This window comes from Ooceraea biroi, chromosome 9 (genome assembly GCF_003672135.1).
Source record: "Ooceraea biroi isolate clonal line C1 chromosome 9, Obir_v5.4, whole genome shotgun sequence".
Classification (NCBI taxonomy): domain Eukaryota; kingdom Metazoa; phylum Arthropoda; class Insecta; order Hymenoptera; family Formicidae; genus Ooceraea; species Ooceraea biroi.
Window position 1 is genome coordinate 13,152,101 of NC_039514.1, and position 14,563 is coordinate 13,166,663.

At 41.1% G+C, this 14,563-nt stretch overlaps 3 protein-coding genes across 4 annotated transcripts in view; 1 reads left to right on the forward strand and 2 right to left on the reverse strand.

Annotated features, from left to right (window-relative positions):
- LOC105277356 (F-box only protein 5) overlaps positions 1 to 6,260 on the reverse strand; it is a 40,409-nt gene extending 34,149 nt beyond the window's left edge. The window contains exon 1 of the mRNA XM_011335643.3: positions 4,220 to 6,260. Coding sequence (XP_011333945.1) covers positions 4,220 to 5,458 — 1,239 coding nt within the window. The 5' untranslated portion in view covers positions 5,459 to 6,260. The remainder of the gene's footprint in view (positions 1 to 4,219) is intronic.
- Positions 6,261 to 8,126: 1,866 nt separating this feature from the next.
- On the forward strand, positions 8,127 to 8,931 carry LOC105277355 (DNA-directed RNA polymerases I, II, and III subunit RPABC4). Its single transcript, XM_011335642.3, has 3 exons — positions 8,127 to 8,323; positions 8,578 to 8,670; positions 8,790 to 8,931. The coding sequence occupies exons 1-3, from the start codon at positions 8,266 to 8,268 to the stop codon at positions 8,810 to 8,812; spliced, it is 174 nt and encodes a 57-aa protein (XP_011333944.1). The 5' UTR covers positions 8,127 to 8,265; the 3' UTR covers positions 8,813 to 8,931.
- A 266-nt stretch (positions 8,932 to 9,197) lies between these two features.
- LOC105277352 (transcription factor HIVEP3) overlaps positions 9,198 to 14,563 on the reverse strand; it is a 33,272-nt gene continuing 27,906 nt past the window's right edge. For both annotated transcript variants that reach the window (XM_011335641.3, XM_011335640.3), the window contains exons 6-8: positions 14,252 to 14,438; positions 13,917 to 14,165; positions 9,198 to 13,807 (exon numbers count right to left, since the gene is read on the reverse strand). In XM_011335641.3, coding sequence (XP_011333943.1) covers positions 13,247 to 13,807; positions 13,917 to 14,165; positions 14,252 to 14,438 — 997 coding nt within the window. In that variant the 3' untranslated portion in view covers positions 9,198 to 13,246. The remainder of the gene's footprint in view (positions 13,808 to 13,916; positions 14,166 to 14,251; positions 14,439 to 14,563) is intronic.

Genomic DNA, 14,563 nt, shown 5'->3' on the forward strand with positions numbered 1-14,563 from the left:
GAAGAAGCATACGTTGGCGCATACTCTTTCTCTCTTTTCTTTACGGACGTGCACGAGAGACGGACCCTCCGTCTGATATATCGTCCGCCGGGCTCAATTTTGGCGGAGAGCATTAAACCAACGCTGTACATCCGATGCGCGCACGTTAACGTCGATTTTTCTTTGCAACGCGTCGTGATCGCATCGAAATTTATTTACGATCCGACCGCCTCTCGCATCGCAATTTTTTAAGCTGCCTCCCCGCGTAATCTCGCGATCTCTTAAAAACTCAATCATCGACGCCTCTTTCCCCAGTGATATCTTCCGAGCGCGATGTACCTCTCGCACAGAGAAGTAAAAAAATTTACTCGATAACTTTAGCCATCGCCCGATATTGCATCCGACAAAGATCATCATTTTCTTACTCGCGACTTAAATGCAAATCAACATTCGCATTTATAATATATCATTGTTAACTGTAAGGATAGTAGATGGAAATCGATCGCGCAATATGTATTACAGCAGAATTGAACAACCTGACAAGATACGATTCTGCATCCTGTTCAAGAATGTTCTACTTCGTTGTAAGAGACTGCATTCTTGTTGTGAATGTTTGTAATCCGTCTCGTAACCGGGATGCGATGCGCGTGCAGATCGACAATACGCTCTTTATCGTTGTCTGCGGCGATAAAGAATGGCGATGCAGACGTGCAGTCGGCATCGGCTTTGACACGAGCGAGCATGCAGCTCTCAATATCGTTCCGCGTGCACAACGAAAGATCCCGAGGCATACCACTGCATCCATTATCGCAATCTTAATGCGAGGAGGAACGCGTCGCTCGCACGGCGGGAGAAGAATAGAACGAGAGAGCGAGAGACAGAACAAGACAAAGAGCGGGAGAAAATGGCCGGGGGATGGCGGGCGGCAGGTAACCCCGGCGACGACGGCTACGAGAAAGCACGTACATCACTGTCACCGATTCTTCACGCGGCCGTCTGACTGATTTCCGCGAGTAAATCACCGCGTTTGTTTCGCCGCTTTGGCTCGAGGAGACGCGCGCGCGAGCAGCACGGTTTCACGGACGTTCAACGGGAATTGTAACGCGAACATTTGCGCGGAAATGACACAACATGCCACACGAGATATTCACGAACGTTACATAAACTTCGAGGTGCTTGTCGTAATTTCTTGCGGAATTACGAGAGTCGTTTGTATTTTACGAGACGGTTCCCGGACTCCTGGGTGCCTTCGCGTCTTTTGAGTTTCGTCAAAAAATCCCTCGGCTAGCGATCAGTACGAATCATGGTGAATCGCACATGACGAATCGATGAATTTTCCCTGCCCATTTCACAAATATACGAATCACGAATCGCGAATTACCAATCGCGCATAGTCTGGCGCTAGCTTAATTGCTTCAGTACTTTCTTTTGATATCGAAGCGCGCGCAACACGATTTCACAGTGTGAACACGATGTGAATACTTTGCAACTCTGATGCAAAGATATTTTCTATATCGGCTTCTATGGTCTGCTTCTTCTGTGAAGCCTAAAATTTATCATCACACCGTTCGCTTTTCCAATCATCGCTGAAAGGTGATGATCTGAGCGTCACAAGATGAATTTCAATCGCCGTGCAGAGGAGATTATGCGGAACGCGCTGAATCTCATCGTGGAGAAACGAACATCCGTCAAGTTCCGCACGATCTCGCGTCGACGTGCCTCGCTTATCTCGGAGCCTTAACGACCCACGAAGCAATTATCCCTCGCGGCGGCTCAAAGCCAAAACGCCGATAAATCAACGTCAAAGTAATGATTCCGCAATCGAAACAATTACCCGACCGCGATTCGATTTCGCGACGCGAACTACGCGAACGCCAATTTAAGCAAGGAAACCAAGGATCCCGAGACTACCGGGCTATCGATTATCGCCGACTTGGCAATTAGCCGTCGTGTTTCTACTCTCGCGAGAATTACGAGCGCCGAAACGACGAGGAACAGTCGAATCGGCGTCCTTAATTAGGATTTAGACGCTCACGCCGAATGTGATGTATTTGCGATTCAACGGAACGATCGATCGTGCGATGATCAATTATTCTCATTAACTGGACAATAAAAGAACAAAAGAATATATTCGCCACTGGTATTTGAACTCTTGCACTCTCAGTCTACATAAATCGCCATATTTTATATTGGGTTGGCCAAAAAGTAATTGCGTTTTTTTCCAATAGATGGACATACATGTCTTGAAATGTAACTAACTTCATTCTAAACCGCAAATTCATTATGTAGGTTAACAACTCACGATTCAAGCTTGTTTTAGAAAAAGAAAGTACACGATTTCGTTAACAATTGTTTGTTTGCCGTCGATTTCAAAATGGAAAATCAAAAAGAACATTTTCGTCATATTTTCTTTTATTACTTCCGAAAAGGGAAAAACGCTGTGCAAGCTCATAAAAAGTTATGTCATGTATATGGCGAAGATGCTTTAAAACTGCGGCAGTGTCAAAATTGGTTTACTAAATTTCGATCTGCAGATTTTAATGTGAAAGATGCGCCACGCTCAGGAAGGCCAATCGAAATTGATGATGACAAAATAAAGGCACTGATCGATTCGAATCGGCGTTTAACGACACGAGAGATTGCTGAGAATCTTAACATATCGAAATCGAGTGTTGAAAACCATTTTAAATGACTTGGATGCATTAGTAAGCTCGATATTTTGATACCACATGAGCTCAAAGAAATTCATCTCACTAAGCGTATTGACATCTGCGATTCTCTTTTGAAACGTGAGGAAAATGATCGATTTTTGAAACGTATGATAACAGGCGACGAAAAATGGATCGTCTACAACAACGTCAAACGAAAAAGATGGTGGAGCAAGCGTGATGAACCTGCTCGAAGCACTTGAAAAGCAGATATTCACCAAAGAAAGATTATGCTGTCAGTCTGGTGGGACTTTAAAGGTATTGTGTATTTTGAGCTGCTTGCAAGGAATCAAACCATTAATTCAGACGTATACTGTCGTCAACTGGATAAATTAAATGATGCCATCAAACAGAAACGTCGAGAATTGGTGAATCGCAAAGGTGTTGTGTTTCACCATGATAACGCTAGACCACGTACAAGTTTGGTCACTTGTCAAAAATTGTTGCAGCTTGGATGGGATGTGTTACCATGATGTTACCACATCCACCATATTCGCCAGACCTGGCACCATCAGATTACCATTTGTTTCGTTCTTTGCAAAACGCCTTGAATGGTAAAACCTTGACTGCTAATGAGGATATCAAATCGTTGTTGGAATTGTTTTTTGCTGAAAAAGATAAGAACTTTTTTGAGCGCGGAATCATGAAGTTGCCTGAAAAATGGCAAAAGATAATTAAACAAAATGGACAATATATTGTTTAATAAAGTTTTTGTTTCCCATGAAAAATTCGCCTTTTATTTATATAAAAAAACGCGATTACTTTTTGGCCAACCCAATATATTACATAGGACAGATAGCTGCAAGATTCTTAAATCTGCGAAAAATATTATTAATAAAATATCAAAGACTGATAGAAGAAGATAAATTAGTGTCCTAATGCGGGGTTGGAAAAATACATGAATGCTCAGCAGCTTAAGACAAGATAATCACGATCGTGATTAACACTTTGTATATTATAGATTAAATCTGCTGACGTAATGCTGTCAAGAATCGGCTGGACTATCGACCAAACGCAGCCGTTCCTCTGTTATTCGCGCAACCGAGCTACCTCGTAGATTATTATTATTCAATTAGAATGAAAGACGTCTATCGTCTGTATTAAAAAGACGAGCGCGTCTCATCCGACACTGGCGCAAATTATCTCGCGAGAGATAAACACGACGAACAGGAGTCTCGTGAAATACAGCCTGCATTATCGAACACGAGAACCCTGAGAAGTGTGATGCGCGCGATTCTTTGAAGTCTGGGACACTCTGTATCAGTCATTGACTTTGCTGCAATTTTTCTCACGCAAACTTGCCTCCCGCTTGCGAGCGCACGCGGGAAAGACCGTGCTCCTGAAATTGCATCGTGGTTACATCGATGCAATACGATGCAACTCGTTTAAAATTTCAAGTTCCATTTCAATTTCATTCAATTCAATTTCGCGATTTAATCCTTAAGCATGTTAAATATTATTTTTTTCGCATCATCAGATGCTTCAACGGAAGCACAGCGTGAGATGATCACCATGAGAATTAATCAACTCACCTTGACGAAGGAGTGAAACTTGACTTTGCTCGGCGACACGGGCGGGCTGCTCGGTGGCTTCCGTTGCACCTGGGTGTTCAACAGATTCTTCACATCTATCAGACACCCCTTTCTGACATAGTGCCGGCTCCTGGGGCTTGTCTGCATATCCTCCTCGCCCTTCGACTTCTTCATTATTATCTTCACATTTTCCTTGATAGTTTGCTTCCTCAGGAGAAAGCGCTTTCTTCGCTTATTAGCAATGTAGTCGTTCTCGCACAGTTGCTTCCAGGTGCTCGACACCCTAGCAACGATACATAGTTCCTCATCCCCGAGGAACGAGAAAATCTTCGACACTACATTGAGGTGGTTGCTCTTTTCTCCGAGAAGCGACAGAAAATCCACCTTTTCTTTACCCGCGTAAATCGAAATAGCTTCATTGCCGTTGCCGCTGCTCCGCGGCACCGCAGATAGACCGCGTTGGCTGAAATCCAGCTTCTTTGGCTTGATCTCGGCCGCGGCGGCCAGGTCGGTGATGTACAGCTCGCGCAGCTTCCGATTCTCCGCCGACGTAATGGCGATGGGACTGCTCCTTCTGCGTATCGGCGAGATCGCGATCCGCGGCACCGGGATTCGGAGCCGGGGCGGCGTCAACACCAGTTGCGCCTCACCGTTGAGCGTTTCGACTAGCTTCATCTCTACATCCTCCTCCTGGATGGGCTCCGTGGCCACGTACGACGAGGACGGCACCGCCGGCGACGGCGACATGAGCCGGAAGTCCGTGATGGAGGCCGGGGTGATGAGTACCGTGGTCCTCCAGTTCCTGTCAAGCGCTGCTTTGCCGCGCTCATTGTGGACTTTGTGGCCGCTTGGCGTCGAGTGCACCAGGCTCTGACCAACATCCGTGCACGACGGCTCCAGCATCGACAACCCATGATCCTCGACGGAACAGTCGCTGATCGTATAATCAGTCTCCAAGGTGTGCGACAAGCAATTGGGCTTGGGGCGACGCCTCTGCAGCCTCTCGCATCGCAAAGCATCCGGCCGGAATCTGTGCTGTTTCTTCGCCGACAACGCCAATCCGGAAGATGAGCGCGTCCGGTAGCCAGATGATACGTAGCTGCTCGTGTGCGGCGTCAGGGTGGACAAGTAACCGCTGTCCATGCTGTCGCATGACCCATGAGACCCATGACCGCTGGTGTCGACGGCGAAGCATGGCGTCTGGCTATTCACGTGCACGCTTTCCATTTCCTCCATCATCCTCGCGAGGATTCCGCTGTTGCGAGGCACATCGACACTTCTGTCAGCAACTTATCAACATCTTGATGATTCTCACGTCACTGTCGTATCACTGTTGAGTAACGACCGCGCGAACGTTTGCAAGTACAATATATTCGTCATGCGATAAATCACCGAGTTCCGACGGACAATTAGGTTCTAATCTAACGAAACCAGACGAGGCGTTATCTGTCCTTCTCGCGCACTCGCCTGTTTACACCGCGCGAAAAAAACTGCGTGCCCTCGCAACGACCGTTGAGCATCGAGGATAACTCGACAGACGCGAATATCGATCACACGGAATGTCACTTCGCGGTACCGACCGTCCCTTGTAATTGCGTCTTCGACGGACCGTTCTATGCCGCGAAGTCAGCCCCAGTTGCATCCATTGCGCGATCTTGCTCTGACATAACCGCTCGCATCGCCGTAACACGCGGCCCGCGTCGCTCAGCGCTGCGCTCCCTGCTCCGTTGTGCTCACGTGTGCGTCGCGCGGGAAGCGCGTTTCTCTCTTCTCCCTCTCCACTCGTCTCACTTGCCGCCCCCTACTTCTCCAGCGGTGGCGACGGCGGCAGCCACGGGCTCGCGAACGAACGCACCCCCCTGCGCGCTTCGTAAACGACGGATCGGTCGTTCACGATCGACCCTTTCACCGCGGTCGACTTTCGCGCGACTCGCGAATTCCAGCCTCACGCGTATTTTCGCCTGGCCATGCTTGCCTCCGACAACGCGCGTCTCCCACCCTCGCTTAATTGCCACTGAACTGCACGAGGCAATTCGAGGGGTGAAGAATGCGCACGCATCCGTTGTCGTTTCTCCCTCTGCCGCCCTCCGCGAAGCTTTATTCCGCCGATAGATGCGCTCGGACCCGCCGCTCTTACCGCATCCCCTCACTCGCGATGACTGACCAATCGCGACTATCCGCCTCATCCCGCTGCTCGTTGCCAAGCGGTGCCATTGGCCGGCCGTGCCGGATGCTGGGAACGAGGCAGTCTCTGTTGCCGGGGAGATTTTCCCGCGCGCTCCCGAATCTGAGGCGCATGCGTGGCGCGACGAGTATGTCACCCGCTTAAAATTAGACGCACGGTCTTCCAATCAACGCGATACGTGCAGGAAAAGATTATCTAATTACAAGTTTCATATAAGAAGTATAATAATAATGTCATGATAGTGACTTTACATATGATTGATAGATTTTTTCATGTTTTTCGACGATATTTTGACGATCGATGAAAAGTATCGATATGCAAAAAATAGTTCGCAACACTGAGAGGTCTCAACACTATACATATGCTTCAAATTACATCAATAATTAGAATAGAATCAAGCAGCAGGGTAATCAAAAATCTCAAATACAAGATTAAAAAGAAACTCATTTGAGTTCGTTAAAAATAATGAATATCTGTGTTCCAAAACTTTGTATGTTAACTATATTATATTAAGGATCAATAGGAATGACAAATAATCTTTAAATTGAAGACCTCGCAACTCCACTTTAAATATACAAAACTATTAACGTTTTCTATTGAAAAAACTAGTGCATTACTAGAATATACTAAGTGCCAATTTTAATGTTTCACTATGAAAATCAGTTTATTTTATATATTTCACTGTTTAATGTTTTACCGACAAAAGTGGTGCAAAAAATTGCACGTACTGAATGCGCACCATTGTTGCACTAGTTTTCTCAATAGAAAATACTGCATGATTTACTAATTGAATTTAAGGGGATGCTGGAGTTGCTAGTGAACTATTTTTTCACTATAGCGATGGTAATTGCAGTTTCGAAAATTCTCTTTATTGCTTGTGCAGAATAAAAAATCTTTTTCCACAAATGAAGTATAGATAGAAAGAAAGCCCGCTCTACAGGACTTTATATTCAAAATGGAAAAAAGTTAGAAAAGACAAATGCAAGTTTTTAACTTTTTTCCATTTTGAATATAAAGTCCTGTAGAGCGGGCTTTCTTTCTATCTATACTTCATTCGTGGAAAAGGATTTTTGATTCTGCACAAGCAATAAAGAGAATTTTCGAAACTGCAATTACCATCGCTATAGTGAAAAAATAGTTCACTAGCAACTCCAGCTTCCCCTTAAATATACAAAACTATTAGCGTTTTCTATTGAAAAAACTAGTGCATTACTAGAATATACTAAGTGCCAATTTTAATTTTTCACTATGAAAATCAGTTTATATATTTCACTGTTTAATGTTTTACCGACAAAAGTGGTGCAAAAAATTGTACGTACTGAATGCGCACCATTCATTGTTGCACTAGTTTTCTCAATAGAAAATACTGCATGATTTACTAATTGAATTTAACATTCTCTTCAATTTCTATTATATTAACTCAATTTTTAATTTAATTACTTTTAATTTAATTTTTACTAATTGAAATTAATATTCTCTTCAATTTCTTTCCAACCTGCAACATTACTACTAATACCATCTATGAATGTATGGTCAAACTAAAACCACCGCTGCGCTCTTCAGATATGAGGTTTGTTCTTTTTCGCTGCACTTCTGAACTGATGCGATAAGTTATGGCACTAGTTCAGAAGTGCAGCGAAAAAGAACAAACCTCGAGTGTCAGCGGAAGATCTAGTAACATTACTCAATTGTTGAGCAGTAATGTTACTGCTGAATGCGGCCATGTTGCATTCGACGAGCGGTGAGGTGTATATGCACTGTTTGGATTTCTCTAGACGAGTTCTCTTTCTGTCACACGTGATAATAAAAATAATATAGATAATACAAATATTCTTTATATAATCAATATAATATTGTTAAAATGGAATCCAGTAAATCTGAATCTACACCGAAACAGGCTATGGTATACATCTGCGGAGGTAACGAACACGTATTTATTTTTTAACCTAACCTCTTTCCTTTCTAAACGTTGATATCAGTTGATTTTTGTTGCAATCGTATTAACATGTCCAAACTTGATTAAATTTTATAACTTGTCTTTATTGTTTATGCAGAATTGACAAACGTGTCTCTTTAAAATATATCTGGAGTTTCCGTAATATCACGTATATACATATGTAACAGTTAAACGTGCTTTATGAGAGAGAAATAATTTTTGAATCCATTATTTTAGAGTGTCATCAAGACAATGAGATTCGTCCCAGAGATCCGATTCGCTGCAGGGAATGCGGATACAGGATCATGTACAAGAAGCGCACTAAAAGACGTATCCTTTTTAATATTTTTAGCTTAATACATATAGTCTATTTCCTATTTTCAGATATATTGTTCATCCGTCAAAATAAAATAAAAATTTCGAAATTTTCCTTAATTTTATTCTATTAGTTGTCGTATTTGATGCGCGATAAGCATACATGTTACAGATGATATGACGATATAATGGACCATTATCGTTTCTTGTATCATAAAGTATTTGTTGATTCGTATATAAGGGTCATTTAATTTTTAATAAAAAGAGTGTGCACATAATTTTATTGGAAATTAACTTTTTATTCCTATCCCACATATCACTGCCTCTGTTCCTAAAGTTGTACTTTTGTTCTCTTGCAAAATCACTTGTACAAAGAGTCGTATTCATATTATCTCATGAATTTTCTCCGTACAATTCGTATTACAATCTTCAGGTCGATGAATAGGCGTTCTTATCGCTTGACAGTTCTGTTGTCGACTCAATGCATAATATATATATATATATATATATATATCTATATATATTTATATATTTATAAAATGTTTTAAACAATAGGTTTCTTTTTTATTTACAATAAATAAAAATTACATCCTCATTGATAGTTTAACAAAGCTCACAGAATTAGGAAGAGAAATGACGATGACACTGGCAATACTCGTTGGCATCATTTTCTGTAAAACTCACCCTTCCCGCTACTTTTTCGAGAGTATACGCTTATAAAATTTTTACTCCGGTCCCATTATCTGATATCGACGGACAAAAAAGCCCGACATGAATTGATTTCAATTAAAAGATTTCGCGATAAACCAGAAATGGTTCGTCAGAGCAGCAGCCTGGAATCGCAGAAGCACGCGACTCGTGTTCGCGTGATTACAAAACGAGATGTTCCCTCTTATACGTCCCTCTCTCCCTTCTCTCTCTCTCTCTTTCACACACACACACACACGAAAAAATATCTATAAAATCTTAAAGATCTACGTTACCTATAATACATGTAAAATACTATATCGCCAGGTATTTATGAGTGTCATCGTTCACACCGTGTGCCCATAAAGCTCAAATCATCCGTAAAAGTATGAGAGGGAGCGAGGCTGTCTGTGCTGGGACGAACGGAGATTTCTGTTGAGAATACTCCTCGCAAGATCAGGCGAATATCGATCCGAGCTTTGTAAAATAAATCAGCATAAAACCACCTACAAAAGAGAGAGAGAATCGCATAAAAGTCGAGCTCTCGCTTTTTCGCATTATTCACAAAATCTTTTAATACTGAGTCTGGAAGAAGCCAAGCCAACCTTTTTCGTCAAATTTGCACGCGAGCGCGTAACACGCTCTCGATAACAAGTGCGTCGTCATTTTTGTTATCAGATATTAGCCATTGTACTCGCATTATTTTTTTCAGATAGTTTAACTTATTAGTTTTTCGCAAAATAATTTCTTCAGTGCTTGTCGCGATATAAATTATTTAATCCGTACTCGAACATTGTGGAACTTATGCGTTGAAACACATTAAGAAGCATTTACACAAATTTGTACACGAATTTCCTAATTTTGCAATATGTATAATATAAAGCATTTTTCAGTTGCATTTAAGATTGCAATATGTATAATATAAAGCATATTTCAGTTGCATTTAAGATATTTTATAGTTACTTTCATTGTCTTTGACTTTCACATTAAGAAAGCTTCACATATTTATCATTTTATTTCTCAAAAAGTTATTTATGATTATAGACAGATTTCAAATTGGCGATGCTTCTCATCTGCGGTAGCCATATTTCATCAAAATTACTTCGCGCTTTATTTTTTAATGTAGTTCAAGCATGAATCGTCATCAATCAATTCTGAAGCCATGCATCATCATATAAGCAAAATGTTAGAAGTTAGATTACTTTTAATAAAAAATTACAAAATTCAACGATTTTTTTAACAGTTTAATGATTTTTATCTTTCAAGCTCGACGCGATACGTTTAATCAAGATGTTTTAGATGTCATAACGTAGTAGTTCAATCGCAATTCACGTTCGAGAAACTGAATCGCGACTATGTTCAGTGCGTTGGAGGCCGCGTCGTGTTTCTCATCGATAAGGTTTGGTCCGATCGCGATCGAGTTTTATTCGCGTGCGATCTCGGTTTTGGCGATTGGTAATATCCACAAGTGCGAGTTTCAACATCAGTGATCACGTAATGCGTTGGACTAGGATCTCAGCGCGGACGGAAGTCATCCGGACAAACTGTAAGTTCGTTACGAAGTACGTTCAGCTTGCACTACGCCATTAGATTCGAAACGACGACGCGCACAATTATCCATTGCCTCGATGAATGTCGAGCGATGGATCTGATATGTAAGTGACACGCTCGTTGTGCACGCGTGAAAAAAAATGCATGAAACCTCTACCAACAGGTTAACTTTTTCGAAAATATATTAGTGTAATATATATGTACGTAAATGTGCAATATACATACATACATCATATATAACATACATATTAATGCAATAATATGTATACGTCAATATCTATGTTTATAATACAAATAATATAAAATAATATATATACATATAAAAATAAAATAATAAATCTGCAATTTGGAAAAAATACACTTTTTGGAATCGCGCATAAGTACGCGCACGAGCAGTCAGTCAGGAGCGATGCGATATGTGTCACGTGTACGCATGCATACACGCACGATCGCACGCGTATATCAGTTTCAAAAACTTCGGTGCGTCGCGCGGAAGAATAACATGTAATCAAACAGAATCCATATTATCAAGCTGAATCATTAGCCGAAATGAAGAAGTTCGGTTGGCGATTTAGCTTGATTTACCGCTCATCTTGATAATCGATCGCGATGCACGAGAGCCGTATCGTGTTCCCTGATAGCCTCTGTGAACGCAAACTGTTGGCTTGGCGTTTCGGGTGCATACAATCACACGTACACACCTTTGGAAGCTCGTACGTAATTTCGTGGTTTCGAATCGACAGAATTACAAGTAGTAGATATACATCCAAAATACTACGTTAGACTATGCTACATGCTGATATCATTTAGTGACGATCACTCGGACTGGACCTCATTGTATACAATTGTGCGGTCGTTTTCTATATCCGTATCATTGTTACTCTTAGCTCAAGCACATCTAGGTACAAGTCGTGATAACAGGAGTCTGATTATGCGGTATAGGAAAGACATATTCTCGAGTGCTTGAGTGGAGATATTAAGATCTGCGCGCATAACGTTAGACAGACAGTTATTTATAAGATACGGTAGCTGGAAGGTAGCTGGAAGGTGTGCGGTTCCTCCTTAAATGTCTTAAACAGAATCAGCGAATCGGTCCCTCAGACCATGTAACAGCGCGAGCACAATCGATCTCAATTGAGATTTAAAATAGCTTATAAGCGTCCTCGGATAACACTCGGATGTGACGATAACTGAATATTCAGCGCAATGCTCCACTAGTGAAGTTAAACTAAATACTCGCCATCCAAATTGCCTGCAAAAAAACCTCTCAAAACAGAATAGAAACTACATAATCCACCCGCGTGAATAAAAACACTTAAATTTATAAGTAATCTGAGCAACCGACACAGCTTCTAATATCTATATCGATGATTCCTTAAAATTATAATAGAGACTATGACATAATTTTCTCCGCGCGTTATATTATACATAAATATGATACAAACACATTTCTCTCTCTTTCTCTCGCACATCAACAATAATTTGCAGAATTATTCATATACTAATATCATACAAATATATATATATATGTATATATGTTACGTGTATATATATATATATATTAAGCTTCATTTCATGCTTTCACATTTCAAAGTATAATTAACTTGAGATATTAGAATACTCTTCAACATGCTCAATGCAACATTTGCACTTTAAATACACGATCACTAGTCCATTGCACCTTATGTTTGCTATATTATCATATATAAATATCATTTCAAATCTTCATACACTCAAATTACTTTTTACTTCCACTATATATATATATATATCGCAATTTCAATATAAAGTCTTAGACGAGGACTATACAAGTCACTTGTATAGCACGAACAGGTAGTTACAAGTGAACTAGTTCTGTAGTAGAAGAAACGTAATCGAGACAGTGCTTTTTAGTTCTTACCGTTACACATATTTTACAACATTTCTGTGGTATTTATATCTCTCAGACTTTGCTGATAATTTTTGTAAAATCTTCACACAGAAATGTTCGTTTAAACATTGTGCGTTTTATAAACGGTAATTATATTATGCAACATAAAATTGCGAATACATACATTCACATGCAATTCTTTAATTGTGCGAGTGATGCACAATCCTCTCCCGCCTAAGTCTTTACAAGTGTCCAACGTGTATTAACGCAATAATTTTTCAAGAAACCTTTCCTCAAGACACAAAGCGTCATTAATCACACTATCTACTGAGATGTTTCTTTAGGATGTAATGAGACTTTCCTTCGTAGGATATCTGTGATGTAGTTCGTATATAATACATTATCATAACCGCGCGATTTCTCTAAATAGTATGGCAAACACACTGTACGAAAGACTTTTTAGCACACTATATCCTTTTGGCACTACGTATCCTCTATTCTTTGTCTACCGTGATCGTCTTTAACCACGGATTCCTCTGCGATTCTTTTCTGAGTATTCTCTTTTTCCCTGCTGCATTTACCCGCGCTCCGATCCCCGTGAATATTTGTACTAGAGTCCGTTTCAATATTATGTTCAACAAAACAATGTACTTGCAATGCGTTTACGGTGCGCATAGATATGGGGCAAACTTGGCACTTGTATGATTGCATATCTTCCGTTCTGGCATCCTCCGCCGGAAAACCGGCCGGGATCGGCCGTTGCTCATTGATGGCGTAATCGCGCCTCTGCTGATTGAACTGTGGACTGCGCAAACGAACGTCGTTAACGGCTTTCGATTCCTCGGTAGCGATTGGCACATGATATGATCGGGAGACATCTGCGTCCGTCACTTTCGCATATTGGGCGTTAAGCGCATGCTGCGGTATGGGTTCGCCCTCATCCGATGAAGTTTCGCTGCCACTTACGACTGGCCCAGGCAAATTCTCCGAGTCCCATTGCATGATCTTAGTTGAATCCGTCTTTAATAAACTTTGAGCCAACATCTGCAAGAAAAACGCAGTGATTATTTCACTTTTGCTGACTTGTAATTTTTTTCTATATTTCATCGCGTTTTAAAAATGCGTAAAAATTGAGATTTTATTTGATACGAACCTGCAGACTAGTAAGACTATTATCACAGTCTGTGGTGTCGATGTCGTTCAAATTGGTACCGGTCCTTTCTATTTCCGCGTATGTTCCGAAAGGCAACTTGCTCAAGCACTCTAACTTCATAATATGCATCTTGCTGCGAAGGTGCTTAGCCAAATGTCCATGTATTCGAAACGCTATCTTGCAATCCGTGCACTTAAAAGGTCTGGGATTGCTGGTAGTCGCCGCGCCAAACGTGGAAGTCATACTGACCTAAACAGTTACAATATTTATTACTTATGCTCATATGTGAAAATTGAACATAATTCATAAAAGTAAAACCAATTCGTCTCATTCACCTTATTGTGATGTGAAACAGATCTCTCGTGCTTCGTCAGATGACCTTTGGTCCGGAAGGAAACTGCACAGCTTTCGCATCTGAACGGCCGCTCGAAATAGTGGATGTTGAAATGCAATCGTAACTGACTAGGCTTGCTGAATATCTTGTTACAGACTTTACATACGCTCCTACCGTCTTCCGTTACACTGCAACCACGTTTCATAGAATTTGAATTCTTATCTTCAAAATTAATATAATTTTCTTCTTTTAAAAAAAAAGATCAAAACCATGTTTTGATATCTCTAATTTCTACTTGCGATTTATATTTTTC